At 51.8% G+C, this 26,474-nt stretch overlaps 11 protein-coding genes across 11 annotated transcripts; 7 read left to right on the top strand and 4 right to left on the bottom strand.

The window, feature by feature from the left end:
• Positions 1 to 788: 788 nt before the first annotated feature.
• Positions 789 to 2,632, top strand: COCSADRAFT_35152 (uncharacterized protein). The gene is made up of 2 exons (XM_007699404.1): positions 789 to 2,295; positions 2,348 to 2,632. Exon 1 carries the CDS (start codon positions 972 to 974, stop codon positions 2,175 to 2,177), a length of 1,206 nt encoding a protein of 401 aa, XP_007697594.1. The 5' UTR covers positions 789 to 971; the 3' UTR covers positions 2,178 to 2,295; positions 2,348 to 2,632.
• A 528-nt stretch (positions 2,633 to 3,160) lies between these two features.
• On the top strand, positions 3,161 to 5,767 carry COCSADRAFT_35151 (uncharacterized protein). The gene has a single exon (XM_007699403.1). It carries the CDS (start codon positions 3,483 to 3,485, stop codon positions 5,529 to 5,531), a length of 2,049 nt encoding a protein of 682 aa, XP_007697593.1. The 5' UTR covers positions 3,161 to 3,482; the 3' UTR covers positions 5,532 to 5,767.
• Positions 5,768 to 6,570: 803 nt separating this feature from the next.
• COCSADRAFT_158731 (uncharacterized protein) lies at positions 6,571 to 7,164 on the top strand (the record flags this gene model as incomplete). Its single annotated transcript, XM_007699886.1, has 1 exon — positions 6,571 to 7,164. The coding sequence occupies one exon, from the start codon at positions 6,571 to 6,573 to the stop codon at positions 7,162 to 7,164; it is 594 nt and encodes a 197-aa protein (XP_007698076.1).
• A 683-nt stretch (positions 7,165 to 7,847) lies between these two features.
• COCSADRAFT_35150 (uncharacterized protein) lies at positions 7,848 to 9,332 on the bottom strand. The gene is made up of 5 exons (XM_007699402.1): positions 8,967 to 9,332; positions 8,837 to 8,920; positions 8,734 to 8,778; positions 8,391 to 8,685; positions 7,848 to 8,269 (listed from the first exon to the last, which is right to left on the bottom strand). The coding sequence occupies exons 1-5, from the start codon at positions 9,016 to 9,018 to the stop codon at positions 7,951 to 7,953; spliced, it is 795 nt and encodes a 264-aa protein (XP_007697592.1). The 5' UTR covers positions 9,019 to 9,332; the 3' UTR covers positions 7,848 to 7,950.
• A 921-nt stretch (positions 9,333 to 10,253) lies between these two features.
• COCSADRAFT_179882 (uncharacterized protein) lies at positions 10,254 to 12,519 on the top strand (the record flags this gene model as incomplete). The annotated part of the gene is made up of 2 exons (XM_007699885.1): positions 10,254 to 11,836; positions 11,925 to 12,519. Exons 1-2 carry the CDS (start codon positions 10,371 to 10,373, stop codon positions 12,517 to 12,519), a joined length of 2,061 nt encoding a protein of 686 aa, XP_007698075.1. The 5' UTR covers positions 10,254 to 10,370.
• A 293-nt stretch (positions 12,520 to 12,812) lies between these two features.
• COCSADRAFT_35146 (uncharacterized protein) lies at positions 12,813 to 14,093 on the top strand. Its single transcript, XM_007699401.1, has 5 exons — positions 12,813 to 12,888; positions 13,407 to 13,482; positions 13,534 to 13,634; positions 13,685 to 13,750; positions 13,802 to 14,093. The coding sequence occupies exons 1-5, from the start codon at positions 12,886 to 12,888 to the stop codon at positions 13,874 to 13,876; spliced, it is 321 nt and encodes a 106-aa protein (XP_007697591.1). The 5' UTR covers positions 12,813 to 12,885; the 3' UTR covers positions 13,877 to 14,093.
• Positions 14,094 to 14,296: 203 nt separating this feature from the next.
• COCSADRAFT_35145 (uncharacterized protein) lies at positions 14,297 to 15,814 on the top strand. Its single transcript, XM_007699400.1, has 3 exons — positions 14,297 to 14,521; positions 14,580 to 15,247; positions 15,312 to 15,814. The coding sequence occupies exons 1-3, from the start codon at positions 14,326 to 14,328 to the stop codon at positions 15,474 to 15,476; spliced, it is 1,029 nt and encodes a 342-aa protein (XP_007697590.1). The 5' UTR covers positions 14,297 to 14,325; the 3' UTR covers positions 15,477 to 15,814.
• Positions 15,815 to 16,610: 796 nt separating this feature from the next.
• COCSADRAFT_85511 (uncharacterized protein) lies at positions 16,611 to 18,569 on the top strand (the record flags this gene model as incomplete). The annotated part of the gene is made up of 3 exons (XM_007699884.1): positions 16,611 to 16,677; positions 16,734 to 17,286; positions 17,339 to 18,569. 3 exons carry the CDS (start codon positions 16,611 to 16,613, stop codon positions 18,567 to 18,569), a joined length of 1,851 nt encoding a protein of 616 aa, XP_007698074.1.
• A 390-nt stretch (positions 18,570 to 18,959) lies between these two features.
• Positions 18,960 to 19,681, bottom strand: COCSADRAFT_113287 (uncharacterized protein; the record flags this gene model as incomplete). The annotated part of the gene is made up of 3 exons (XM_007699883.1): positions 19,377 to 19,681; positions 19,267 to 19,320; positions 18,960 to 19,208 (listed from the first exon to the last, which is right to left on the bottom strand). Coding segments are annotated over exons 1-3 (351 nt in total), but the record flags the coding sequence as incomplete, so codon positions are not given.
• Positions 19,682 to 19,891: 210 nt separating this feature from the next.
• On the bottom strand, positions 19,892 to 20,440 carry COCSADRAFT_158724 (uncharacterized protein; the record flags this gene model as incomplete). The annotated part of the gene is made up of 3 exons (XM_007699882.1): positions 19,892 to 20,233; positions 20,297 to 20,350; positions 20,396 to 20,440. The coding sequence occupies 3 exons, from the start codon at positions 20,438 to 20,440 to the stop codon at positions 19,892 to 19,894; spliced, it is 441 nt and encodes a 146-aa protein (XP_007698072.1).
• Positions 20,441 to 22,296: 1,856 nt separating this feature from the next.
• COCSADRAFT_85454 (uncharacterized protein) lies at positions 22,297 to 24,200 on the bottom strand (the record flags this gene model as incomplete). Its single annotated transcript, XM_007699881.1, has 4 exons — positions 22,297 to 23,350; positions 23,405 to 23,829; positions 23,883 to 23,995; positions 24,047 to 24,200. 4 exons carry the CDS (start codon positions 24,198 to 24,200, stop codon positions 22,297 to 22,299), a joined length of 1,746 nt encoding a protein of 581 aa, XP_007698071.1.
• Positions 24,201 to 26,474: the final 2,274 nt, after the last annotated feature.

The raw sequence follows: 26,474 nt of genomic DNA, 5'->3' as shown, positions 1-26,474 counted from the left end.
TCTTTGCTTGAGTCAGGTGTGTCACGCGTGGGTGCGAGGCATGCGTTGGATGATGTGAGACACAGACAACAGACAACAGGCTTTGTTGAAGGAGTGTGTACACACACTACGTACGAGTAGGGTGTATGACCTCAGCCCGGGACGGCACCGTTAGGGACGAGGGGTGCATGCGCCATGACATGTTGGCTGGCGACAAAAACCTGAGCATCTCGATTCCCGGGGATGCAGCTGAAGAGCCGCTGAGCCGGACATTGTTAGCTCCCGTCTTGTCCGTTTTTGGTTGAGGAGGACGAGATTGCTTGTACGTATGTACTATGTCGGGCGGCAGCACAGCTTGCTCACTTCAGCCCTCGTAAGTATCATCGTCATCAGCAGCAGCTGGCAGAGGGGCAGTAATGGTTGGCGGGGAGCAGGCCGGTGGGTGATAGACATGACATACGTACATAGGCACGGCCATGTGTGTAGGCGGATGGACGTATAGAGCAAAGAAGCGCCGGGCAGGGTGAGGGGTCATCCATCCGTCTCTCCACCGCGTGGGGCGGTCAAAGGCACGGTGCAGGGCTACAGAGGCCCAGCCACGCTGGCAGAGTTTGGATCGCCCGTCCAACTTCTGCAACGCCCGTCCAATGGCGGCCAATACTGCCTCGCGTGGCCGCGCACGTAAACCGGGACTTGACCGACTAACTGGCGTCTCCTGAGCATTCGGCCTAGCCTGGTCATGCTGCCAGAGCCCTCCTAAAATTCCCGCCCTGCCCTCAGCGCCCACGCTTGTGCTTGCCTGTCGCCGCCCTCGCCGCCGCCCAGCCGACTAGACACCACACAGCGTCGCCTCGCTTGCGCCGCACCACGCCTGCCCGCCCATTCACCCTCGCAGACATACTTCTTCACCACAGCCTCCCCTCCCCGACTCCACGACGACGAGGCTGCGACTTTTGGCTTCGTGGACGCGGCCGTCTAGCATGAAAAGAAAGATGGCCGACCTCGACGTGTTGATGGACGAGACGTTGACGTTATGCAAAACACCGCCAGTGCCCCGACGGCACCCCTATCGCCAGTTCTACCAGTACAAAAAACCAGAGACCGCCGCGCCAGCAGAGAAGCCCGACATCGATATGATCGGTCCGCCCATGTTTACCTTTGGATCCGAAACCGACCTTGTGCCCCAGCCACTCTTCAGCAGGGGCAACTCTATGCCCAGCAGGAGCAACTCGCTGCCCTCCGCATCATCGCGCCCCGTCAGACCACCAGAGCCCTTCCAGTTCAACTCGGACATTGTCAAGAGTCCCTCGCCACTCTTTAGCAGGAGGAATACGCTGCCGCCGCGCGTCCGACGTGCCATGGCCTCGGAACGAAAGCCCTCGCCGCTGTCCCATAGAGAAGATGCGCAACCGCCGGAGCCGACCCATCACCCCTCTGCCTTGATGCCCCCGCCCACGTCACCAAATGAACAGCCACCCACCCTATCCACTATCACTACCACCATTAACACCACAACTACGACCAAACCACAGCCTACCCTGTCAAAAGCCACACCATCAAAACCAAAACCCTTGCCGCCAAAAATCTTCCAAGCGATACCTCCTCCAACACGGCCTCCACCACCCGTCCCGACGATGGCTACTCCATCAAAACCCGCCCCCTCAAAAGCGATCGCAACAAAAACGACACCATCAAAGCCGACACCATCAACGCCTTCGTCCCTCACTGCTTCCACTCCGAAACGACCATCCCCCCTCTCTGGAAAGGGGAGTGTGCGCCGCCCCGGTCCCAGCCAGTTTGCCCCTTTCCAACCTGCATCGCCCATGGTACTATCACCCGTCACTTCTCACACCAGCTCTGTAGCCTCGTCGCCCACCCCCTCCGTCTTCTCAGAAGCTGCCAGTTTTTCGGCCTCGGCACCATCGACACCATCGACACCGGCCTCATCCCCACCCAGTTCCCCAGACAACCGTCCTCGCTCGCCAATGTGCTACTTCACACCGACCTACTGGACCATCATGACCTCACCCTCCCCAGTCTACATCCCAAGGCAGAAACTGAGGCGCAAAGACAGCCCCAAGATCGAGAATCTGAGAACCCTCCGAGCAAAAGAGTCCGACGCCTGTCTGGAGGCCATGTACGACCAGCGAACATCGGCCTACATGGATTGGACAGGCTTCCAGGCCCTCTCAAATTAAACAAAAAAACATCATTTATCATCTCGCCAGCATGACCTCATAGCCCATCCTACTATTCCCGCTAGGTCCAGAATGATTATTCCCGAGATGCTAGAACATGCTGGACGAGATGACAAGTGTGAGTTCTTCACTACACACCTTGCATGACGCAACCACTAACATGTCTACAGACTATTATTTGCAGCATACAGCCTGCACCACCACACTTCTAATGATGACGATTTACGACTTATGACGACAATGAACCAGCATGGAGGATACGTACGGCGTTACAGAGCATTCGATTATAATACCCAGGGTTTGAACATTTAGCATATTGGTTTTGCACACCTGGTTTGCCATAGTCGCACGTCTTCAACGCATAGTACCCATGTAATATAATACACCACGGGGCCAGTCAGCGCCCTGTTTCGTTTCTGCCACTCTGACGGACGTTCCAAACCAATACATCAGCGTGCATGTCTATCGCAGAGCCTCAGCTTGGCGTTTCCTGCACGTCTGATACGAGCCCCGCCCATCTGCTGACCCAACGTGTGCAGCGACACACCCACTCGAGGCGCAGCTGCCTCGGACACCGCCAGTCATTCGCCGACCCTCCCCAGCACACGTCACATCCGCAGTCGCTTTTTCTTGCCGCCACACCCACCAATGCGGATCGACTCTTGAATCGTTGATTTTTGTTGCTCTACACCACTCAAGTCCACGAAAAGGCTGCAACACACACTGTATGCACACTACTCGTGCTAGACTCAGTGCCCCTGCGCCGCATAGCCGTCGTGGCGCAGCGCATTACCGCTTCTGTACAAAGGTGGACCTCGCTAACCACACCTGAGCTGTAAGCGCATAAGTTGGCCCCCAAGAGCCTTGAAAACCCCATGCAAATGGATGCAAATACAGCACACCGGAATGCGTATGTGGGGTGTGGGCGCGTTAGAAGATTTATAAGATGCTAGTAGTCCCCAACTCTACACCTCTAGTGGTGTCCTGAATTATCGGATTCCGGCACGTCATAGGTTTCAATCGACTCTGGTAGCGCAGCCTTGCAGGCAACACTGATATTCATAGAGGACTCGAGCACCTGACTCATTGTGTCACCACTACTGCAGGGACTTGGAAGAGGCCGCCCCAGGACAGATCTAGATATATAGGTGGCATTTGAATCTAGTCGTCACATCCTCCTGTACTACCTACATTTGCAACCAACAACGCACTCGCAGATTTAAAAACCAGTGAAGCTACTGGACCACCGGATCAAACACAGAACACAGAAAGACAACCATCTGCCTATCTGAGCAAACCTCAGACATGGAGCTTTCCAACTCGGAGAGGAACCCAAATGCGCCACTACGGTTGCTCTCGCTTGATGGAGGAGGTGTGCGCGGATTGTCATCACTACTTGTCCTCGAGACACTGATGGAAAACATTGCTTTGGAAGAGAAGAGACTTGGAAGGAGGGCGATGAACAATCATGAGCCACTCAAGCCATGTGATTATTTTGACCTCATTGGCGGCACATCGACTGGAGGAATCATAGCCATTATGCTTTCGCGGTTACGGCTCGACTGCAAGCAGTGCATAGCCGTTTACAGCAAGCTGGCTGAGCAGATTTTCAAGCACGACCGATCCATCAAGGCATTCGGTATGAAAGTGCCCACAGGAGCCAGCCGGTTCTCCGGTGCCGTGCTCGCAAACGCCATCAAGACCGCACTCGAAGATTTGGGCTTCGACCCTAACGAACTCATGTGGGACGAGGCGCTATTCGAAGAGGTGGAAGAGGCAAACGAACTACCTAGGGACAGCATCTGGGCAGATGCCGCACCGGAGTTGGTACTCACGGAAAGTCCACTAGCGACTATGAAGAACTCATTGGCTTCACTGGAGTCGGGTCCACCGCTTAGTACTACAAGCACAACAAGGCCTTCATCTACACTCTACAGTTCAAGTCCATTCACTCCAAAAGCACCCACACGAAGCCCTACATGGAAACTCCACAAGCGGCAATCAGTTCATCGGAAAGCAAATGCAAAGGGCTGTCGCGGCTTTGTGCTCACCTCACTCAAGAACGCACTAGGGCTTCCAAGGATCCTATCTACATATGATCCAAACGACCGAACTACTCGCATCTGGGAAGCGTTACGGGCGACATCGGCAGCACCGACATTTTTCGAAGAAATGCAGTTTGGCACACCAAAAGTCACATACCTCGACGGTGGTGTAGGATTCAACAATCCCTGTGCAGAAGTCGACTACGCAGCCAAAGCACTATGGGAGAACCGGTCCATTGGCGTCATAGTCTCCGTCGGGACGGGCCTCCAGAGCATCCCCAGCGTAAAGAAGATGGCCTCGTGGCTCCCCTTTGGTCTCGGAACCGACATCTCAATCGCCAGCGCGCTCACCGGCATGGCAACTAGCACAGCACGCGTCGACAACGAAATGAAGCGCATGTACAGCAACTCCGACACAAAGTACTTCCGCTTCGACGTAGACCGTGGCCTCGCCGACGTCAGTCTCGAGCAATGGATGAAGGAAGACGAAATGGCTAGCCTAACGGAACTCTACATGAACGACGGCCAACAAATCCGCGCCGCCCGCGACTTTGGCGAGCGCATGGCCAAACTCTCTGCTCTCCCTCCCAAATTCGAAATTGGCGCCACCCAATTCACCGTCGGCATGACCAACACCCGCAAACTCGACGACTCCTTCAAACTCGTCCACGTAGATTTCAAGAGCGGAATGCCCATCGGCACCGGCCTCGATGTAACCCTCAGCCCACCGAACCGCAGCACCTCGCCCACGGGCGAAGGCGGCCTCGCTCTCGACGACACAGGCCGCCTGCGCAAAATCTACCCCGTAGCCGCGGACCTGGACCATGACGGACGCCGCGAGGAGGCAGCCGTATACCAGTGTCTCCACGCCGATAATATCTGTCTCCGCAGCATCAAAACGGGGATTCCACAGGGCAAATACAAAGTCTCCTTCATCGCCTCTTTTCACTCTTCCGACCACACGCCTCCGTGTGACATCATTTTCAGCGTGGGCAAACCGTATGATGTGGAGAACTTTGTAACGCGGTTTGTGGATGTCAAGATTACGCCGGATGTTGCGGCCGTGTTGCTCCAGCCTGATGCTATTCGGGTGCGTGTGGGTAGTCGCCGGTATGAGGAGTATAAGGGGAAGGGGTGGGTGGAGATTCAGGGGGATATTGAGATTAGTGTTGGATTGGATGGCGCATTGGGGTTCTTGATTAGTAAGAGGTACAAGAAGGATGTTTTTGTTGATGGGTGGAGTTTTGGCGGGGTGAGGCTGGAGCCGGTGTTTGGGAATAGTGTGATTGGAAGTCCGAGGATTGTGTGATGATGGTGAAGGGAGGATGTATGTTCTTTCTTTCTTTCTTTTTGTTTGGGGGGCTGCATGGTTGGTGTTTGCTAGCGTTTTTATTCTTGTTCATGTTTTTTCTTCTTCTTGCATATATGTACAACGACATAGAGGTCTGACTAGGTTGGCTGTTTTTTTTTATGAATGGGTTGGGATTCATGATAGGATGGGATTATGTCGTCTAAAATGATCAATGCATTTAGTGAACCTTTGCCATTTAAAATTGCTTAGCAATCCATGTGACGCAGAAGAGCAACGCAATGTAGGGTGGTGATAAGAAGATGTAGCTTCATCAGCCTTCATTCTCCAAATCTCTTACTTTGAAGGGCGAAGTGAAAGTAAGCGTGGATGTGGGTCCGCCGCCCGTTTGTTCCTACCTTGGTTGGTGAGTGGTCTACTCAGATGACTACATCGATACTATAACTAGTACGCGCGATAGTTAATAATCCAAAACCCCCCTATGAATTATGTAGTACTAATACAATTCAACGCATTAAACCCTGTTACTCGTGGGTTTTTTTTGGCTCAAAATCCATTGTAGTAGCCTACAAAATAAGTTGCTATTTTCTTAAAACAAGGGTGCTTTTTTTTGAGCTAAATCCAAAAGCGCTTTCGCTCATGATAAGTGGCGAGTCTCCCATAATTTTATTTTGTTTCTCTCCCAATCATAACCTTTGGTGGATTTGGCTACGATGATGATGAACTAGTTTTTTTTGATTGGCTAGTAAGATAGTAGCTTTTTATCCAATCAAGTACGCTGAGATGGACTTACTACGAGCTTCATTGGAAGATGATATTGGATTGAGCACCGCGAGTATTCTTGATATGGAAATCATTACGTTGTAGTGGTAATGTTTGATATTATTGATAGCTAGTTTTGGTAATATTTCATATTATTGATTACTATCCTGAGTAGGCAGCAGCAGCTTATTTTGATCTTCTTATGACTATATATTCTTCTCTAGTTTCCAGTCAACTCTTAAACAACCCTCTTCTACTTAGATCACCGACACGCATCATGGAACCACATTTTCTCAACCTTCCCCCCGAGATACGCAACCTCATCTACGAATACGCTCTCGCCCAGAATCATGGCCTCTGTTACAAGTGGTCTAATTGTGCTTATCGATTGCGTATAAGGAATGAAGAATTTGAGAAGATTGAGGAAGAAGAGAACGACGATGAGGATGAGATGGGACACTGTTGGGAGGAAGACGATGAGATGGACGTCGATGAGAGGGAATATTTTGAGTGGAAATATTTTGAGTCGATAGCTGATGAGAACTCATCATTAACCAAAAAAGACTCGATAAACCAGTCCAGGTTTCAATCTGATGGATATGGACAAGACAAAAACGGTTATACTCTTGCTCACTCAAAACTTGACATGGAAGCTCTGACCGATGGCGGTGATTACGAGGTCAAAGAGAAAATGACAGTGCCTCAGATATTGCTCGTTAATCAGCTACAACTTGTCTGCCGTCGGCTTTACTCCGAGACAAAGGGGCTTGAGCTGCGATACAATACTGTTTTCTTTGCCGGCGACAAATACAATATAGAGCCGTTCTATCAACGATACGCCCGATTCTTGCGCCGTCCCCTAGCTTACTAAAAGAAACATATGCGAATCAAAGTCCTCGATTCTCAGATTATCGGCCGTCAAGACGCCCGCGACGTAACAGAACTCTGGCGCTTTTGCAAAACCCATCCCGAGAGTCGGCTGGACATCCGTTTCACAGGCTGCTGGTCTCCCCCCTGAGGAGTACTGCATGCTCGCTATTTCGTCAACTGAGTGTTTGACAAGGGACTTGCTGTGATCACATCCGAATCCGATGTGGATAGGTTTGAGAGATTGGCAAATTCTGAGTATCTTAATGAGCAAGCTTTATACAAGACACAGATTTACCGACACACCTTCCAACTTCCATCTCTTTCCGGGACTTGGAAAGTTTGACGAGGGCGAGTTGAAACTGTACACCAAGGATGAGGCACATTTTATCTCGATTAATGGGGGTATGGCAGATTCTAGCTCGGTTGATGTCGATGTATTTGTAGCATGGGTCAAGCATTGGCATCAAAATGGCGCTTGAGCAAGCTGCTAATCTCTATATCAACAGGGCATGGGAAAGAAACGGAAACGAGGAGGAGAAAAGGGTTATGGTGTTTCTCACATGGCTACATCGAGACTTCAGTTGGCTATGACAGAGACAACACAACCTCTGAACTGTATCCAATAAACACCAAAGTAACCAGTCACAATAACAGAATGAAATGAAGATTCAGGAAGAAAACAAACTCTGATAAGTACACGTCATGTACATTCATAAACATCGAACCCCTATATACACAAAACCCCCCACTCCTAACCCATCTCCTCCTTTTCCCCCAAACAAACTCATCAACCTCGAGCCGCCGGACTAGCAACGCTCGTCGTAATCGGCCCACTCTCCACATACGTGCCACTGAAATACCAGTCCTCCGCGCCCGTCCCATCCAGCCCTTGCCTGGGCAACCTCAGCACACCCAAATGCCAATCCGCACCATTCGACGAGGTGCCAGTTGAAAACGGGCCCGCGGTCTTGACAAGCGAGCTGTTACCCGTCGAGTGCCAGAAGGAGACTTGGTTGGAGGAGAAGTTGATCTCGTAGGCGACATTGTGCCATTCGTCGGCTTTGAGCTCGGTTTTCCATTTGCTTTGGCCGCTTACCATCCATTGCCTATGTTGTCCATACAATCAGCATTCTTCTTGGTTCTACTGAATCCATGATTGTTTTGCTGGTGACATCTTTTTTTTGGGGGGCGGGAACAGGAACATGGAGATGGAGGGTATGTACTTACAAGTTAGTGTTGCTGGTTCCCGACTCGCCGCTAATCCAGCCATATTTTAGCTCAGTGAAATGAGACTCGAAGAAGGCGATTTGGTGCTCGTTTGTTGCGCTGGGGACGTTTGCGGTGGAGCGCTTGATGGAGAAGTGGTAGAAGACTGTGCCTTGGTTGATGGGGGCTTTGGTTTGCGGGATGAGCTCAGTGCGCCACATGTCGCTGTTCCATTTTGCCGTGTTGTCGATAGTGATTTTGGCGCCTTGCTTGCTGCCGGTGTCGCCGGAGTTTTTGTAGTTGGGGGAGAGGTTGACTGGGGGTGGTTAGTTTGGGGTGTGTAGGAGAGGTGGGAGGAATATACCATAGCGCGAGGTTGGGCCAGAGCCGTGGATGTAATATTGATAGTCTGGGAAGAGGGTTAGGTATAGTGGTTGTGGGATTGAGGACGTTGGTGGTGGGCTTACTGCCAACTTGGTTTGCCCAGGACCATTTCTCGAGATCAGCGCTCGAGGTCATGTCGTTGAAGCGACCATCCCAGAGGATTGTGCCTGGTGAGTGTTAGTGATATACAAGGACATCGAGGTGCTGACGAACCCGCAGAGACGGCGCTCACAAGCGCATTGACAATGGTAGCTTTTCCCAACATCTTGATCGTAGAGACAAAGAGAGTCTAAGGAGTGAAGAGACGAGTGTAGACAACTCAAACCTGATGCTGATACATGTCGACTCCACGGTGGTATATAAACTCCATTCCTGGCCCGAGAACCCAGGTAAAGCTTCACATCCATGTTCATAGCCCTGCACTCTAATATCCCATAAAGAACATCTGACTTTGCTCAGATTCGCGCAACCACTTAATACGCGCTCGGTCATACTGTTACTCAATCTATCCGCCGCCATTTCAGGGCCCCGGGTGGATCTAGCGGCGGCCATACGGTCCGGGGGCACATTGCCCTCCGTATAAGCCCGGGAACGGAGACAGCGGGCCTTATATTCTCGAACGCGACGATGGTGGCACGTGGATTCATTGCTAGTAATGTAGCGGTAGCCTAAGATGGGAAAAATGTAGTCTTATTGGTAGGAGGGTGGTGATGTCGCAGGGTTGTCGAGATTAAGCTACATTAAGCCGGTGTATACCCCACAATTAGCTACTTTGAGGCTGGGGCTGAATGCTTGCGTCAAATGGGCGTCCCAAGCGCTATGAATTTGAGGAGCTTGACTCTGAAATTGATCTGGGGAAGGCTGGGCAATATGCAGTCACTGAGCATATTCTTGCATCATTGCGATGGTGTATTGCTCTTTCGCACTCTGTAGCCACAGAAGCCCTGCTTCGTCATTGAGAATGTCATGTTGTAATGCGGATCCCGACTTGCATCAGATGAAGTTACCAGCTTGCGCTTCTCTGCCATCACTGGGTGTCCATCTCATCACGTGAAGGAACTAGCAATGTCTGGAATGGTAAGTCTCACTACGAGCTTGCTTTGTAAACGCCCCATGCAAGTACCTCCATGAAAGTACTGGTAAGGGAGCCATTGCTCAGACTGAACAAAGATTAAAGTCAACAATGAGGCCGTAGCAAAACATGTATGGGTACTGCTTGTCTAAAAGCTGGTCACGAAGTGTGAAACATGCCAATAGAGTGACTCTTGCGACAAAACGCCTAGTTCAAAATAACCCCAAACTACTGGCAATATCCTGGTATACGGTGACATCGAGCTTTTGTCGCGTTTGACTTTGTTTTAAGGTTTTAAAGTTTTGAAGTGCGGCACAAGAGACGACAAAGCCCACGAGAATGCACAGACCAGGCCACCCTCCTGTTGCCTTGGTGACATCACAAACAAGCGAAACAGACTTTCCCTGCTCCACCTGTTGCTTACATACAGTACCAAAGTATCCGCCTGGACCGTCCCCTCCTACAGTTTTTCATACGGACACATCATCAGACGCAAAGACAAACATTTTTGCGTGTCGAGACTTCCCACATACTCTGACGACAAGATGGCGGATGCGCGCGGGGAGTACTGGTATTACGAAGATGGTGTGGATGCGAACAAGATCACGGTGCCCGAACTCCGCAGCATCCTCCTTCGCCACGGCGTCACTTATCCATCTTCGGCAAAGAAGCCTATTCTCGTAGGCCTCTTCAATGACGTCGTCCTGCCCCAAAAATCCCAAGTTCAGCGGGCGTATGCGCGGACGAAGCGATCAACGCGGGGCATCGTAGACGTACCTTCCAGCTCAGCCAGCACAGTGGATACAACCGATGTCGAAGACGAAACACTCGTGGCTCCCGCACCCGCGACCGGGCGACGAACACTACGAAGAACTGGGCGCGCAACGACGGAAGAGGCAGATGCGCCTGCACCACGTTCCAAAACACCTTCCCGCACTGTGCCCGCAAAGCATAGCAGGGCTGTGGAGCCTGAGATAGACGAGCGGCCTGCAGCTAGACGCACGCGCAAGAGTGCTACACCTGCTCCACTTCCACTTCCAAAAGAGCCATCGCCTGAACCAGAAGCGTGGCACCGTAACGATGCGGCGAGCCCTTTTACCCAAGAAAACCCTTTTCAGAGCGGAAGCTCTCCCGCAATACCAGACACTATCTCGCGCGACCGTCGAAGAAGGACCACAGGGTACAGCCAGCATGAGAGGCGCAAGAGTGATGTGCACCGCCGACGAACAGTCCAACCCAAGACTGAACAAATGGACGATGGCATCATGGTGCCCACACGCGGAACGTTCGACGTCGCCGATCCCCGTACGAAGCATGAGGAGGAGGATACCGCAGACGCTGGGGAAGAGTTTACGCCCGAGGAGCAGCTCGAGTTGGTACGTGAGCGTGCAAAAGCCGGCGAGGTGGACATTCTCCCACCAAGAAAAAGACAGAAGAAAAACAAGGCTACTGGTACCATCAAAGCGATGGCAGGAACTATCTTCCTTACTGCTACAGCGGCCTTTGCTGGCGTTTGGCGACAAGAGAAAATCAATGTTGGCTTCTGCGGTATTGGGCGAGAGGCCACTGCACTTGCCGGCGTGGAGATACCGAGCTGGGCCGATCAAATCCTCCCGCAGTGTGAGCCTTGCCCACCACATGCCCAGTGCTATCGAGGCTTGAATGTCCGATGTGATCCCGATTTCATCAAGAAGGACCATCCACTGTCACTTGGTGGCCTAGTGCCCCTCCCACCGACATGCGAGCCGGATAGCGAGAAGACTCGTAAAGTAAACGGCATTGCCAATAGGGCCGTGGAGGTCCTTCGTCAACGCAAGGCACAGTACGAATGCGGTGAGCCTGACGCAGAAGGACATCCCGTAGAAAGTCCTGAAGTCAGCGAAGTTGACCTCAAGGAACAAATGGCTGCACAAAAAAGCAAGAGTTTGACGGATCAAGAGTTTAGCGATTTATTTGACAGAGCTTTTCCTGAGGTTCTGATGCGTGAAGAGGTAGTTCAAACTACTGATGAGTAAGTACTCTTCTTTCAGGTCCCAAACCATATGTGCATCATTTCTGACATGGAATTGTACTAATCAGTTCCTTTTCCGTGGATACAGAACAACCGGCAAACGACGTCTTGCATCAACCTCTCTCGCAAAACTCTCCCTCTCCTGTAGCGTCCGAAGATCCCTCCGACAGTCTTTTGAACGACATCTTCTCCAGATTGTAATGTTATTCCTAGTGATTGCTACGGGCTCCTACGGAAAATACTCGTATACCAGCAATCGAGCAATGGAGATCCGCGCAAAGCAACTAGCCAGCGACGCTTATGACAGACTGCAAGACCAAGCTGCACTCAGCTATCAAGCGCCCGGTGTAGAAAAGGGCATTAGCATGACACAGCTTCGTGACGACGTCTTACGCACTGAGTTTAATGCGTCTCGGCGGCAGAAACTGTGGAAAAGAGTCCAGGCGAAAGTTGAGAAGAATAGCAACGTCCGTGCGGGTGTCCGCACAACAGCCAATGGTGACGTTGCTCGAATGTGGGAGTGGGTCGGCCCTGTGAGGCGACTCGAGGATGGTCGAAGTAGTGGTGCCCGAGACAGCGGGCGCTTCAGTCTTGGTATAGGCAGCAGCCCTCCATCTGCTTCAAAAGATGTCAAGGATATGAAGGATGTTCAGAAATGGGAAGAGGGCCGTCCTGTCTACTAGCATTCTACTTGTGAATTTCTTTTGTTCTTCAGAATGGCTTTATAAGTCGGTCATTACAATCAAGAGAAGATGGACAGGGAAACATTTTCATTGGATTTGCTGCGCATGATACCACAACTATGAATTTACTTTTTGTTTGCTTCAACCTTATCTTTGCATGCCTGGATATTAAACACCACTGCGGATGCAAATTGATCGTGACGCAGTGAGCTTTTGGCTGTGGCTGGTGCGTGGCGCATGAGTATTGGCTTACTAACCTAGCCGAAGCCCACACACGCTAGTAATATCGGCCGCCCAGCATCAACATCTCCAGCACTACCGCCAACCTTTTCGCTCATACTAACCACAGAGCAAAAATCCGTCAAAATGGTGAGTGCAGTATTTGCTATTTGAGATTGCGCAATACGACAGCCACGACACGAGCGAGCAACATGACGAATCTTCGACGACGATGGCAAAATTGCGGATCGGCGAATATCACAACAACATCGAATACTAGAACTGGCCTCGGCATGTGGAATATATGGTTCATTGGAGGAGTGGAGAAAGCATCACTGCGCTGAAGGAAGTCATTGGAAAGAATTGGGCGCAGGTGGTGTGGGTTGGAGAGGCGACAAATCCCAGTGCAGAGTACTTATGGCGCCCACGTCGTACTCTATCGCGGAACGGTTACTACAAGCCAAACATACCCTCATGTTGGGCGGCGCCGATACGAAATCGCTTTTGACTCGCTCGCCCGCTCGCTCGAGTCGCCTCCGCCACATGTTTGCGAGCCGTCATCCACGCATATAATACTCGCCCGCTCGTGTCGCATGTTCAGCTGTCATTCAAGGAAGATTATATGCATACGGAAAGTCATAAGACAAATGCTGATTTCCGACTTTCAGGTCAACGTTCCCAAGACCCGCCGAACCTACTGCAAGGGCAAGGACTGCAAGAAGCACACCCAGCACAAGGTCACCCGTTAGTGACCCACGCTCCCATACATTACCTTTACATGCTGAGACGTTTTAGAATACAAGGCAGGAAAGGCCTCTCTGTTCGCACAGGGTAAGCGTCGTTATGACCGCAAGCAATCTGGTTACGGAGGTCAGACTAAGCCCGTCTTCCACAAGGTACGATCGACTGCAACAGATTACGCGATTTCGGCGCTGACAATACACAGAGGGCGAAAACCACCAAGAAGGTCGTTCTCCGTCTAGAGTGCACTGCTTGCAAGACCAAGGCACAGGTTCGTTTCTTTATGCACCCTATGCTCTATGCCGTTATTAACCTGGAATAGCTTGCCCTCAAGCGATGCAAGCACTTCGAGCTTGGTGGTGACAAGAAGACCAAGGGTGCTGCTCTTGTCTTCTAAGCGTGCGCCTTCTTTCTCTCTCTTTTGCTGGGCTCTCGGCGTAGTCTTCGGGCGGATGGAATGGACGGCTCTACCTTCGACTCAAGCAATGCATCAACCATCAGTATAACACGAATGAAGGCGTGTGAGGCGGAAGATTTGGCGACACAGGGTCACCAGCCACGAATTTACGGACTGTAACCTACATATGCATCAAATGGAGCTCGATTGAAGGGACCGCAAAACATTGTGCATCAATCTATTGACATGAATAACATGTGTGCCGCCTATAATAGCCTAATCAAGCAGGTACACTCGACTGTGGTTAAGATGTTTGGGAGTCACATTCCTCTGTCACAGCCCCTCCGAACCCACTAGCGTGACGCACCTATCTCGCCGACGGCATGTAAACCCGGCTTATAGAACAATATTTCATAACGGTGAAGAAACTCTCCATTCTACATTCTACAATGGCTGATTCCAAAAAGACAGTCCTCATTATTGGCGGTGGCGCTGTCGGCACTATTGCCGCTGTAAATCTGGAAGTCGGCGGCCTTGCAACAGTTACCGTTGTGTTGCGATCCAACTATAACGTCGTCAAGGAAAAAGGCTTTACAATCGATAGCTGCGATCATGGAACACTGAACGGTTGGCGGCCCAGCGTTGGTATGCAGCGATTCACATCTCCCACTGCAGTACATGCGTCGAGGCTAACAATAGCGAGTTCGCAACACCGTTCCCAACCTGGTCGAAGAGAATATCCCGCCATATGACTATGTTGTACTATGCACCAAGAATGTACCCGATACTTCACCTACAGCGGTTGAGCTTGTCACACCAGCACTTCCCAAAAATAGCGGCAAGACGACGCTTCTTCTCCTCCAAAACGGCCTTAATATCGAGAAGCCTTTTCTCCGCCCTCATCCCAATGTTCCGATTCTTTCTGGAATTTCTATGATTGGTAGCGCGGAGCCTTCAGCAGGGATCATTGTGCACAACGAACCCGATAGACTGCTTGTCGGAGCCTTTCCCACTTCGAACATCAACCCCGCTGTTCCGGAGCGAAGGGCGGAAGAATTTGTTGAGTTATACAGCAAAGGAGGAAAGACCGACTGCCAATACTCACCCAATGTCCTATATGATCGCTGGAAGAAGCTTGTCTTCAACGCAGCCTTGAATCCAATATGCGCTATTACGGGTCTAGATGACGGGCGCATACGCCTTGCTGACGGCGCCCTGGATGGTCTTGTCAGGCCAGCAATGCGAGAAATTGTCACAGCTGCTAAAGCGGTATGCGGAGTGGAGTTACCTGACGATGTGGTGGAAGCTACAATCAACATGGACCCGCTAGAAAGCTATTTGAAGCCGAGCATGCAGCAGGATCTGGAAAAAGTACGTTTTTGGGGCGGTCAAGCTTATCGTGTGTAAGCACAACAAATAATGCTGACATTGATAGGGTAACTTTATCGAGTTCGAGAACATATTAGGCGAGCCGCTTAAGGCGGGGAAGAATGCAGGTGTTCCTATGCCCACGCTTGAGGTGTTGTATCATATTGCAAAAGCAATACAGTGGCGAACAAAGGAGAGCAAGGGACTGGTCGAGGTACCAAAGAAAGCCTAAAGTGACGGTGTGCTCAGGGTTTATTCATCCTTACATGAGCAAGACTCGCTGTGAAGAAGAACAATCTGGGGCATCACATGTACGATGTCTGCACTGATTCACATCATCTAGATTATAAAATTGTGAAGGCTACTATATCTTTTACAAGTACCCCGCAGAGTGAAGTGTGGTGCGTACGTCATGAAAGCAATAAGGTTTTCAGTAGTCGTATGGTACCTGGAACGTTACCCTCCTGTACCGGCTTTACACATCCCTTCGAGCTATTATTCAGGGCCTCTTGCATGGAGCTACTCGTACCCTTTGGCCCACATGTAGCTGGCCTGTGCGGGTTGGGTACACAGTTTTTAACACGGGCTCAATGACCAGCGAGCTGTGCAAACACAAGCGACACGGCAATACGGTCTGTTTGCTCAACCTGGATCAACATCCGCACGCTATGCTTATTCGGCCGGAGGGAGCGAGATGCGATGGAGGCGTGACTATCCGAGTCAACACCGGACAACAGTGATTGGACAGGCGTGGATTCGCACTCGGTCGTGACAGGGGAGAGTTCAGATGGCAAAACGGGTCACCGTGTTGCCGCTGCAAGGGCAAAGCATCTCTGGACGCAAAACCGGTAGAGGCGGAAGATCTTGGGCTCTGGCAGCAGCGCAAGGCCGGGATGTGCCAGGTTTCGAGGTGGCGGTGCAGTTCGGTTGGAGCTATGCTTGGCGAATGACGAATGACGGTGCTGGTCCACCAACTGGCTGCTGTCCCAGGGCGAAGAAAGCTCAAGAATCTTTTAAGTAAATCCACGTGAACCCTACATACTCACTGTCTTTCCTGTGACTAGTTCTTACGTCGCCTGCTCTTGCCGGTTGCAGCCACATTACTCTCACCGTCTTTGAGCGCCTTCAGCGCGCGCGCCTAGGCTTGGACTCTGCTCAGCCTCCATATCACACAATCAGCTCCGCCAGTTGGCCCACGGCGCTGCCTGATATAACGCCAACCCTCAACCCGGTAGATCCGACTATCAACCAGCCTTATTTTCAGCCTCCGCCTATAGGAGAGCTGCACTCGTCTTCTCCAGGCAACTACTTTGCTGGTGCCAGTCACTCTATGCTTTTGCCAACAGCTTCGGCTACTGTGCCCAACATGGCAAGCAATGGTGTTCGCAGAAAGGATACGACAAAGGGACCGCCGTTGCGCATCTTGTCTCTAGGTACGTGGTCGAAGCGCGGCTTCAGTATGGGGCGGGGTTGCTAACATGTTTGACAGATGGTGGAGGCGTGCGGGGGTACTCCATGCTCATTATCCTTCAGGAGTTGATGCATCGAACATTTGTCGAAATACACGGCCGAGCACCCAAAAGACACGAAGTACCGAAGCCATGCGAACATTTCGACCTCATCGTGGGGACAGGTACTGGCGGCCTGATTGCTATAATGCTTGGGCGGCTAAGGATGGACGTGGAGACGTGCAAAGACGTCTACGTGCGCATGACGAGAAGAGTTTTTGAAACGGACAAGACATTTGCGGGCATACCGTACCGGTCAACACTGTTCAAGGCGTCGAAGCTGGAGGAGGCCATCATGCAGTGCGTGCGCGAACACACCATCTACGATGACGAAGGCAACGACAGTCACGAAGGGCGAAATTCGCTGCCTATGACACCAGGGAGCGCCACGTCGGGCCGTATGCACAGGAGTGCTAGTAACGCCAGCAACTACAGTCAGATCGGCATGTCGCCTGTCAACATGCGCATCGCTGCCATGAAGTGGGGGAACCCGCACGCTTTGCTCTACGACAACCGTGAAGAGCGCACCAAGACGTAAGTACACTTTCTGTTATTTTACGAAAACAAGTTAACTAACAATGTGCAGCGCTGTCACGGCTGTCTACAAAGGTACCAGAAAGTCTAGCGGGGGCCAAATACTTCTTCGCTCCTACGACTCGCGCAAAGAACCCGCTATCGAACCCAACGCGACGATATGGCAAGCCGGCCGAGCAACTTCTGCGACTGCGTTGGCTTTCAAGCCCATTCAGATTGGTCAATCAGTCTTCCTCGATGAAGGCTCTGGCAAATACAACCCAGCACCTATGGCTTTGGACGAGGCCGTTTGCAACGAATGGCCTGGGCGTGAAGTTGGTGTCTTCATCAGCATTGGTACTGGAAAACGACCAGAGGGTACAAATGCGCAGCAACACTTGTGGTGGGAAGGATTTGTTTCTGGCGGCATGGGAGACTTTGCCGAGGCCAGGCGGAGACTGATATCCAAGATCGAAGGATGTGAGAAGACACATAAGGAGATGAAGGACCACCTCGCAAAACGACATGTTAACCAGGAGAACTACTACCGCCTGAACGTAAACGTCGGTGTAGGCGAGTTTGGCATGAACGAATGGAACGCCTTGGCCGATATCAGCACGAACACGCGCATGTACCTGACGGACCAGACCGTACAAGGTATGACGTTGGACGCAGCCGCAAAGATTGCACGTATCCACTTCGCCAAAATACGATGGGAGCGCGCGGCCAAAGGAGAATCACCATACTCGCCTGATGCACAAGCACCGAACAAGCCTCTTCCCAGTGTCCCAGATCCAGCGCCCATGGCCGTCGAACTCCCAGCTGAGGAACTCTCACCCGAGTACTACACAAACATACACCCAGCCTTCCGGCCTCCACCAGGAGACCAGCGTCGGCCCTCAGAAAACGACAAGTACCTGGTGGTAAACTCTGATGAGCACCCGCCATCACCAGTCTCCGAAAATTACCATGACCTGATGCATCGACATTCTGGCGAGCTTGTTGCCCCTGGCCGCCGCTCACATGAGCAATTCTCGGCTGGGGGGCGCCCGGTATCAATGGTTAGTTCGGCAACTAGCTGGGATGATCGCATGTCAAACGCACCACCCAGACCTCCCAAGACACCTCTGCAAGACGGAAGACCTCCGCCGCCTCTTTCAGGTGGGTTGCCCATGTCGCCCATGTCGCCGCCTCCCGGTTCGTCGTTCTCGAGACCGCCACCTGGTGCACCTTTGCCATATCCGGATACGGATGGACCGCCTCCAATCGTCAACAAAGCGACAAAGCCGGATTATACGCGGTAGATAGAAAGTTGTCTTTTCTTTTTAGAATATGTCTGGACGTTAGAAATGACACCTGTGTTGTCACACTTGGTCATGAGGAAATTCATGATGATGACGGTTCATGACTGGAACAGGGGGGTTTCCAGGATGAAGTATAAGAGAATAGTTTTGATACCCAGTTGAGTTTTTTTCTATTTTTAGCTTTTCCTTGTCAATGATTGTATGAGAGATTGGATTTTATCACGATTTTCATGTTGAATCTTTATGAATGAGAGTTTTCTTCATTGTTCCGTGATGCTATGAGTGATGTAATGAAGTGCCACTCATGTAGCAAACGCAGAGTGACTAAGCCTCCGACCCAGCACTATCTCAGATAGCATCTCTAATCTCCTCCTTATCTTCCGTTACTACCTTCTCCTCTTCCTTGACATCCTTAACGTTCTTCCTCTCCCGCTTTACCGGCGTATGATCATCCCCTTCCACCTCCGCCTTCGCCTTCCGCTTCCTCGGCGTCGTAACCCCCTTCTTGGGCGTAGTACCACCACCAGCGCTAGCGTCACCACCGCGCAGCACAGCCAACTCATCTTTCAAAGTACCCTTGAGTCGGTCGACCATGATGCGGCATGCACCTACGGATTTGCCCTCGGGACGGGGTGCGTTCTGTTTTTTTGGTAAGCGGGGGATGAGAGAGGGAAGGGGGAAAAGGGGGATGACGAACGGTGAAATCTAGTCTTACGTTAGAGTGCTCGACTAGAGAAAAGTAGTAGGCGAGCTGTTTGGTTTCTTAGTAGGTTTATTGTAAGGTGAGAAGGGGATAGAGGGGCGTACGCGTTGGCGGTCAGTCCAGCTTTTTGCGGTTGAGTTGGTGGAGGTCATTTTAGATTAGATATAGTTGTTGTTATGTTGGGGGTTGGTGTGGATTGTTGAAGCTTGGTTGAGAGTACTCAAGATGTAGAATTGTGGGAGTGGAGGAAGAAGAAGGAGGGGACGAAAGATATCAAGAGGTTGTATGTGTAAGTGAGAGAGAACCTGTCTCGTGCTAAGTGAGTGGGGATACTATTGGTGGACTCATGCAGTGAAGGTGAGTGTCTACACATGCGCGTTATGTCAGGTTGGTGCTGGGTCAGAGGGTTGGTCACTCTGCGTTTGCTACCAGCTCATCATTCGGATTCTATCCAAGGGGTATACAGAGTTTCTGTGTAAATTTCTATTTGAATGATTGAGGTGGAACCTACGCGCCTCTTCTCGCACAGTACATGTGTGTGCTACGATTTCTCCTCGCATTAAGAACCAGCGAATACTCTGCATGATACGCTCATTCCATTGCACGATAGCCGAACGCTTCAAACCTCCGCATCGATGTCATCGATCTGCACCTCCTCCTCCTCCTCCTCCTTCGGCTCAGCCTTGACGTCCAAGTCCGCCTCGTCATCCTCACTCTTGGGTATAGCAGCCTTCTTGCGCGGCCTACCTCGCGGCTTCTTGACACTCGGGACATCCTCGCTGTCCTCTTGATCAGCCTTGGACTTGCGCTTGCGAGAAGTAGCAGGCGCCTTCTTGGGAGTGGCCTGAGGGACTGGTGCACCAGACGCCATGGCATCCCACTCTGACCTGAACGCCTTGATGAGCTTGTTGGTCTTCTGCCTGAAGCCGCTGACAGTGCGACCAGCAGCATAGAGACCTCCCTGTGATGCATTAGCTTGGGATTTCCACACGTGCTTTGTTTCTTTCTGGGTTTGGGTACGTACATCCCAGTCGAGAGTGATGTTGTCCTTTTGGATGAGATACAAGAGGCTGGAGAGCTGTTTGGGGTTAGTGTTGCTCTTTGTCAAGGTGTTTACACTTACGATCTCACGATCGGTCCATCCTTTGGGATTATTAGCGTCGTCCATGATGTGGATGGTGGATAGTTGGTTAAGCTTGTGGATGCGAAAAGTGTGAAATTGGAGAAAGAAGAAGAGATCCAAGAGACTCTGGGTTCACATGTGTAAGTGAGAGAGAGTGTGTGTGTCTGGTCGTGAGTGAGCGTTGAAGACCCAATGTTCAAAATTGTTGGCAAACGGTCCTCACTCACTATGTAACTAGAAAAACGGACTAGGCAACGCTGCCCCATCCTAAATCACACACATTCTATCTGGCCACCAAATACGCACACTCAACTGTCTAAGAACGTTTCCCATCGCCAAACCATAACATAACAACAACTGCATCCAACCCAAAATGTCCATCGATCAACCGCAAAAGGCTGGACAGACCGCCAACGCGTACGCCCCCTCCTTATCTAACTAGCCTACACTTAGACTAATATTTACAGCTCGCCTACTACTTCTCCTTAGTCGAGCACTCTGACGTGAAAATAGACTTTACCGTTCGTCCTCCCCCTCCCCCCTCATCCCTCGCTCACCCATTTCTCCATCATACATATAGCCTTCTGCATTAAGTAAACCTGATTCTCCCTTAATGACTCCTGAAATGTAATCTATCACCAGATTTGAAGTTCTTACAAAGAGTAGGCCGCAAACACGTGCGCAATTCCCACAAAGCTACTCACTTCTCATGCGCTCGTAACAACCAGCGAAGCCGCCCAACGCACAGGAATTCTTGTGAAGCACAAAACAATGATTTGAATTCACCTTCCAAAACTAAATCCCTGAATCAGATAAAAATACGTAATTAGAGAGCCACAAGATATAAACTCTCACAGCATACCAGTGTAGCTCCCGTCCCCTCCACCTCCACCCATATTAAACTCACACCGACTCGGCATCCCCACAAACCATCACTACAAAACCCAACTCTCGCACTAGAATTAGCACATAAAGAGAGAGAAATATCAATACACTCATCAATGCTTCCAAACACAAAAACAACTGCCGCTACAAAAATAGAAGCCAAAAAAAAAATCTTCCTCCAGGTTCCCCCTCGCCGCCCCTTCCATCCCGCATAACCACCACACCCCCAAATAGGCAAAGCCTCCTTTCTGCAACATGGGGGAGGGGCTAAAAGGCACCAGTGCGCTCTTTTCCTCCCGCACCACCACCACCCCCCGGTCCCATCCCGCAGAACACCGGCACGCCTAGGCCATGAGTAGGCGGTGGGACATGGGACCGGGGGAGGGGGTTGGCGGGCCTTCCCGTTAGTGGTTACGCGAGTGGGAAGTAGTAGGATGTGGCTTGCTCCCGTGGTAAGGGCATGGGTGGGGGAGGGGGGGTCAGTTGGAAGACGGTGCGGGACGGGAATGGTGAGCTGGGAGGTGACTGAGGGGAAGGAAAAATATACGAGAATTGCAGGACATTATAGAAGGCAGTATCTTGGAGGGCATTGTGCATGTATGGGCTCCCTCTGCTCGAGATGGGGGGGGGGGCGTGGTAAGCAGTCTCAACAGGATTGTCATTCACCAACAGTGCATCACATAAGTCGCATCTCACATTCAAAGCATATTTCACAAAACCCAACATGTATAAACTCTAAACTTATTGCATTCTTGCCCTTTTTTCGGTGTGCCCGGCTACACCGAGTAGAGAAATATCTACATGTACTACACGTGTCCTGTGAGAGATAGGAAGCCATGAAATAGTAGGGTATCGAAACCATTCTAGTCCCTCGCCTAAAGAAAAGGAGGAAAACTTCGTGTCCCAATTCCCCTAGTGCCCAAATAATGTGTCGACCGAAACAAGGAAAAAAAGATAACATATTCAGCGATTAAAAATGTTGGCGCCAGAAATGTGTCGAAAGAAGACGAGGAAGACTACAAGTGAGCAAGGCCGTGGGTGACCTCAGTCACGCCAACGTGGGTGCCGTTGAGCTTCTCATTTGAGACGAGTTGTGACAGCTTGCGGTCAAAGTATTGGTTCTCGGTGTGTGGGTCGTACATGCTCTTCTTGATGAAGTCGTCGAGCTGCTCGTCGCTCATGTCGCGTAGCTCAGTGGCACGGTCAACACCGTTCTTTTGAGCAGCGCGGATAACACCACGGGTGACAACGACGGAGACTTCACGGATACGGCGAACGTCAGGGTACAACCAGCCATCGGCAACCTCTTGCCTGTTCAAGGAGGTAGAGAGGTACTCGGCGGAAGCGTAGATCATGTCTTGTGTAACAGAAACGGCCTTGGAAAGGATAGCGCCAAGTCCGATACCTGGGAACACGTACATGTTGTTTCCTTGGCCGGGGGTGAGCAGCTTGCCATCATACTCCATTGCCGGGAAAGGAGAGCCAGATGCGAAAAGACAGCGGCCTTCAGTAGCAAGGACGGCCTCCTCGAATGTGCACTCAGATTTGCTGGAGGGGTTGGAGAGAGGGAAGATAATGGGGCGATTGTTCAGCGAGGCCATCTTCTCGAGAATGTCCTTGTTGAATGCACCGCCAATGGTTGATAGACCCATGAGAATGGTGGGCTGTACGTAGTCGATGAGGCGGCTGAGCGACTGGTATTGTCGGCCGTTGTTGTCGTCACGGGCGAAGTAGACCTTGTGGTCAGCGAGCTTGTCGCCGCGGTCATGGGTGACAAGTCCGTTTGAGTCGACGAACCAGAACTTGCGGCGAGCCTCCTCTTCTGTTAGACCCTCCTTGATAAAGTACTCAACAATCTGCTTGGCGACACCAACACCAGCACTTCCGGCACCCAAGAAGATAGCCCTGTGGTCCTTTGCTGGGACACCAGAGGCCCTGACGGCGTTGATGAAGCCGCCAACAATGACGGCACCAGTGCCCTGAACATCATCGTTGAACATGGCGTATTGGTTTTGGTAGCGTTCTAGGGCGGGGAAGGGGTTCTTGAAATCTTCGAATTGAATGACGATGCTAGGGTATTGTTAGTATTTTGGCAGATGAGTCAGAAAAAAGACTATTACGTACCTGGGCCATCGGTCGGTAAGGGCGACCATGAGCTCGTCGAGGAATTCCTTTTCTTGCTCGGGGGTAACCTTGGGCATCCTGGAACCCATGTATAGAGGGTCGTCACGGAGGGCCTGGTTGTTGGTTCCCAAATCGAGAGTGAGGGGCAGAGTGCTGTCGGGCTTGATACCAGCGCAAGCCGTGTAGAGAGCGAGTTTGCCGACGGGAATGCCCATGCCGTTGACACCAAGGTCACCAAGACCAAGGATACGGGAACCATCAGTAAGGACAGTGATGTCGACCTCGTGTGGCCAGTTGTCGAGGATCTTGCGGAGGTTGCCCCGGTCGCTCCATGAGAGGTACATGCCCTCGGGTTGGGTCCAGATCTCGTGCCACCGTAAGCAGGCCTCGCCGACAGTCGGGGTGTAGATGAGAGGAGTCAATTCCTGGGTATGTGTCAGTTGTGACTCTGCACAAATTGTGGGTGGCATTTGCTCACCTTGATATTCTCGCCTAGGAGTCTGTAGAAGAGGTGGACGTTGGTGGCTCGGAGGTGGACGAGGTACTGGAATTTCTCGAGGGGAGTGGGCTTCATGGCGAGGAGGCGGAGGCCTGAGGGAAAATCAGCAATTGCAGTCAAGAGGGTATAGTGGTCCAACTCACATCGGTCGGTTTGGACATCGTAGCTCTCGACGGCTGGAGGAGTGAGGCCGTAGGTGCCGAGACTGCGGCGAACGTCTGGGGTGTATGACATGTCATAGTCGCCCGAAGTTGTGGTCAACTTGCGAGCGTAGCTGGGGCGAGTGGCAGAAGGCATATTGTGTGTGGCAACTGTAGCCATGTATCGAAAGGAGGGTTTAGGGATTGAAGAGCGGAAGGCTTGGGCAGGAGCCTTCACCTTTATAAGCGACCTGAATGGGTGCATTGAGATGGGATGAAACTTCCGTCGGCAATTGAAAAAAGATGTCAGGGAAATAGGCCGCCTGGGGCGTGCGGAGGATTGGGGCTACATACTAACGAATAGCCTATCGGGAGGGGTCTGGGGTCCGCAAGAGACACTGTGAGGAGATCCGTTCTCGCCGTCAAGGTGTGCTTGTAGGGGAAGCATAGACCACCAACCCGTTGCGTTGGTCGGCCTGTAACCATCACGCCAGTCGCATTTCCCCCATGCTTGCTCCCGCCATGTTGAACGCCGGCGTGCTGCCCATCTAACGGCCGCACGCCCAGATAGACCAGACGGCTTGCAACGCATCTTGTCACGAAGACTGCAGACGATAACTCTATCCTCTTGCCTGGACTCCGACTACCTGAAACCGTCGACACAGGCAGACAGGCACGCCCATAATTTTTTCGACGTGCCACAGCCACAGCGGCCGGGTAGCAGGGATCATGGGGCAGACGTGCATATTGTCGGGAGCATTCGGAACGGACGCGTCTGGCTGGCCTTGCAGCGAACGCCGCATTATCCACCGATGGGCTCCAATCCGCATCCATGGCGCCCATTTGCTTCTGTCGGGCATATCGACTTGACAGCTTCGCAATTAACCATCCGTCATCAACGCCGCCTGGCCCTCACGATTATGTGCTTCCCACTGTACATACTTTCGTCCCCTCGGGCTCCGTCTGCTTCAGCTCGTATCGAGCCACACACAGTCAGGCATCGAGGCATTTTTCATCAACATGTCGGTGTCCATGCGTGGCCTTGATCCGCAACACGCTGTCTATTATTAATCGGCTTCGTCTTACGGGATTTGTCTCACGCCTCTTTGCCACGCACCAACAACCCGGACCAGTTTTGACCTTGCCCATCCTAATAGTGCGGCTTCCGGACTTTAGCCATGTCACCACACCGTATTTACTCTACGAATCCTCTGGCGGATCCGCCTTCGGCTCCATCCATCTATACACCGATCCGACGGCTTGCTAGTCGCCCAAGGCGGTGTGCTTTTGTCCAGTGCCAGTACCACGACCCCCGGACGCAATTTTTTCAACGCTCAACTCACATTGCCCCTGTCCCCTTGCCCTTTCCCCAATTTAGGCGGACGGGTGGTGTCAGGGGAAGCCGGCGCGATCGCAATCTGCGCTCCAAATCTGTAACAAAAATAACGCAACCAAAAAATAAGGCAGCTGCTGAATGGCGCCCCAAGTCCGACCCGGCCCACGCCCTTCATACCGTCCAGGCACATGTCATGTCTCAATTGCAGTAGCCGCTCATTTCTTGTGCGCGAACCTACTAATAAAAAGACGCTGTCTCGGACAAACTTTCGACAGCTGCATATGCGGCCGGGGTGGATCGTCCGCAGTTGTGGGGAAAGCTTGATGGCCTCCTTGGGTAAAGTAGGTAAAGTTAGCCGCCTCGGGCACGTGTCCAGTTCGTTCTCTTCCGAGAAATGGGGCACACGACTCCACAACTTGACAGCGCCACGGGAGGTTACGGAGTTTCTCGGTGAGCGTCCTCGCAACATCATGTCAGTGCTACACGCAGCTTGCGAATCAAACCTAGAGCCCTCTTACACGCTCCTCGGCCTCTTGTCTAATGGCTTGGGCGTGCAGCAGAACTGTAACCGTCATGCAACTGTCAAGTCTCACCGTCTCTTGATAACCCCGGCAAGCGAGTCAGGCCTAATCCGATCTAGAATGCCCGAGCCTTACCTGGCGCATGGCTACAAGAATGCAGTAGGGGTTCTTCCAGGGCCCTTCTTCAGTGGGCCGCTTCCCCGACAAGAATGCAAAGTCTCTCCAGCAGTCTGAACACTGCGTCCATGCCTGAGAAAATCCTTCCCTTTGGCACAATCCCACTTATAGATGGAGTAATGCACGATGCGCTGGAACGTCTAGAATTCCCCGATGGAAAAGCATCCAGCGGACCCATGCTCTCTCAGCGGGCCCATCGCCATTGCGTGCTAGTAGCACGCGACAGTGGTGCGGGGAAGCCGCCTGTGGCTGTAGCTGTGACTGTGGCTGTGGCTGTGGTGGCTGTGATGAGTTGTGAAATCTGGATTTCTTGCAAGTGCAAGCTCAACCACTAGCTACTTTAACCATACCCTGCTTTCAACTGTAGCCTTGATGTACCGCCTTTGTGCTCGTCATA

Source organism: Bipolaris sorokiniana (assembly GCF_000338995.1).
Source record: "Bipolaris sorokiniana ND90Pr unplaced genomic scaffold COCSAscaffold_4, whole genome shotgun sequence".
NCBI classification, from domain to species: domain Eukaryota; kingdom Fungi; phylum Ascomycota; class Dothideomycetes; order Pleosporales; family Pleosporaceae; genus Bipolaris; species Bipolaris sorokiniana.
This window is presented reverse-complemented; position numbering and strand designations above follow the sequence as displayed.

Bases quoted from the DNA above. Each gene is read 5' to 3' on its own strand.
- COCSADRAFT_35150 (XM_007699402.1), bottom strand. From the start codon at position 9,018: ATGTTGGGAAAAGCTACCATTGTCAATGCGCTTGTGAGCGCCGTCTCT. The intron at 8,779-8,836 runs GTAAGCCCACCA...CCCTCTTCCCAG, and splicing joins CTGGGCAAACCAAGTTGGCA to ACTATCAATATTACATCCAC. The intron at 8,686-8,733 runs GTATATTCCTCC...AACCACCCCCAG, and splicing joins TGGCCCAACCTCGCGCTATG to TCAACCTCTCCCCCAACTAC.
- COCSADRAFT_35145 (XM_007699400.1), top strand. From the start codon at position 14,326: ATGGCTGATTCCAAAAAGACAGTCCTCATTATTGGCGGTGGCGCTGTC. The intron at 14,522-14,579 runs GTATGCAGCGAT...AACAATAGCGAG, and splicing joins CGGTTGGCGGCCCAGCGTTG to TTCGCAACACCGTTCCCAAC. The intron at 15,248-15,311 runs GTACGTTTTTGG...TGACATTGATAG, and splicing joins TGCAGCAGGATCTGGAAAAA to GGTAACTTTATCGAGTTCGA.
- COCSADRAFT_35152 (XM_007699404.1), top strand. From the start codon at position 972: ATGGCCGACCTCGACGTGTTGATGGACGAGACGTTGACGTTATGCAAA.
- COCSADRAFT_35146 (XM_007699401.1), top strand. The intron at 13,483-13,533 runs GTTAGTGACCCA...GAGACGTTTTAG, and splicing joins CACCCAGCACAAGGTCACCC to AATACAAGGCAGGAAAGGCC. The intron at 13,635-13,684 runs GTACGATCGACT...GACAATACACAG, and splicing joins CTAAGCCCGTCTTCCACAAG to AGGGCGAAAACCACCAAGAA.
- COCSADRAFT_35151 (XM_007699403.1), top strand. From the start codon at position 3,483: ATGGAGCTTTCCAACTCGGAGAGGAACCCAAATGCGCCACTACGGTTG.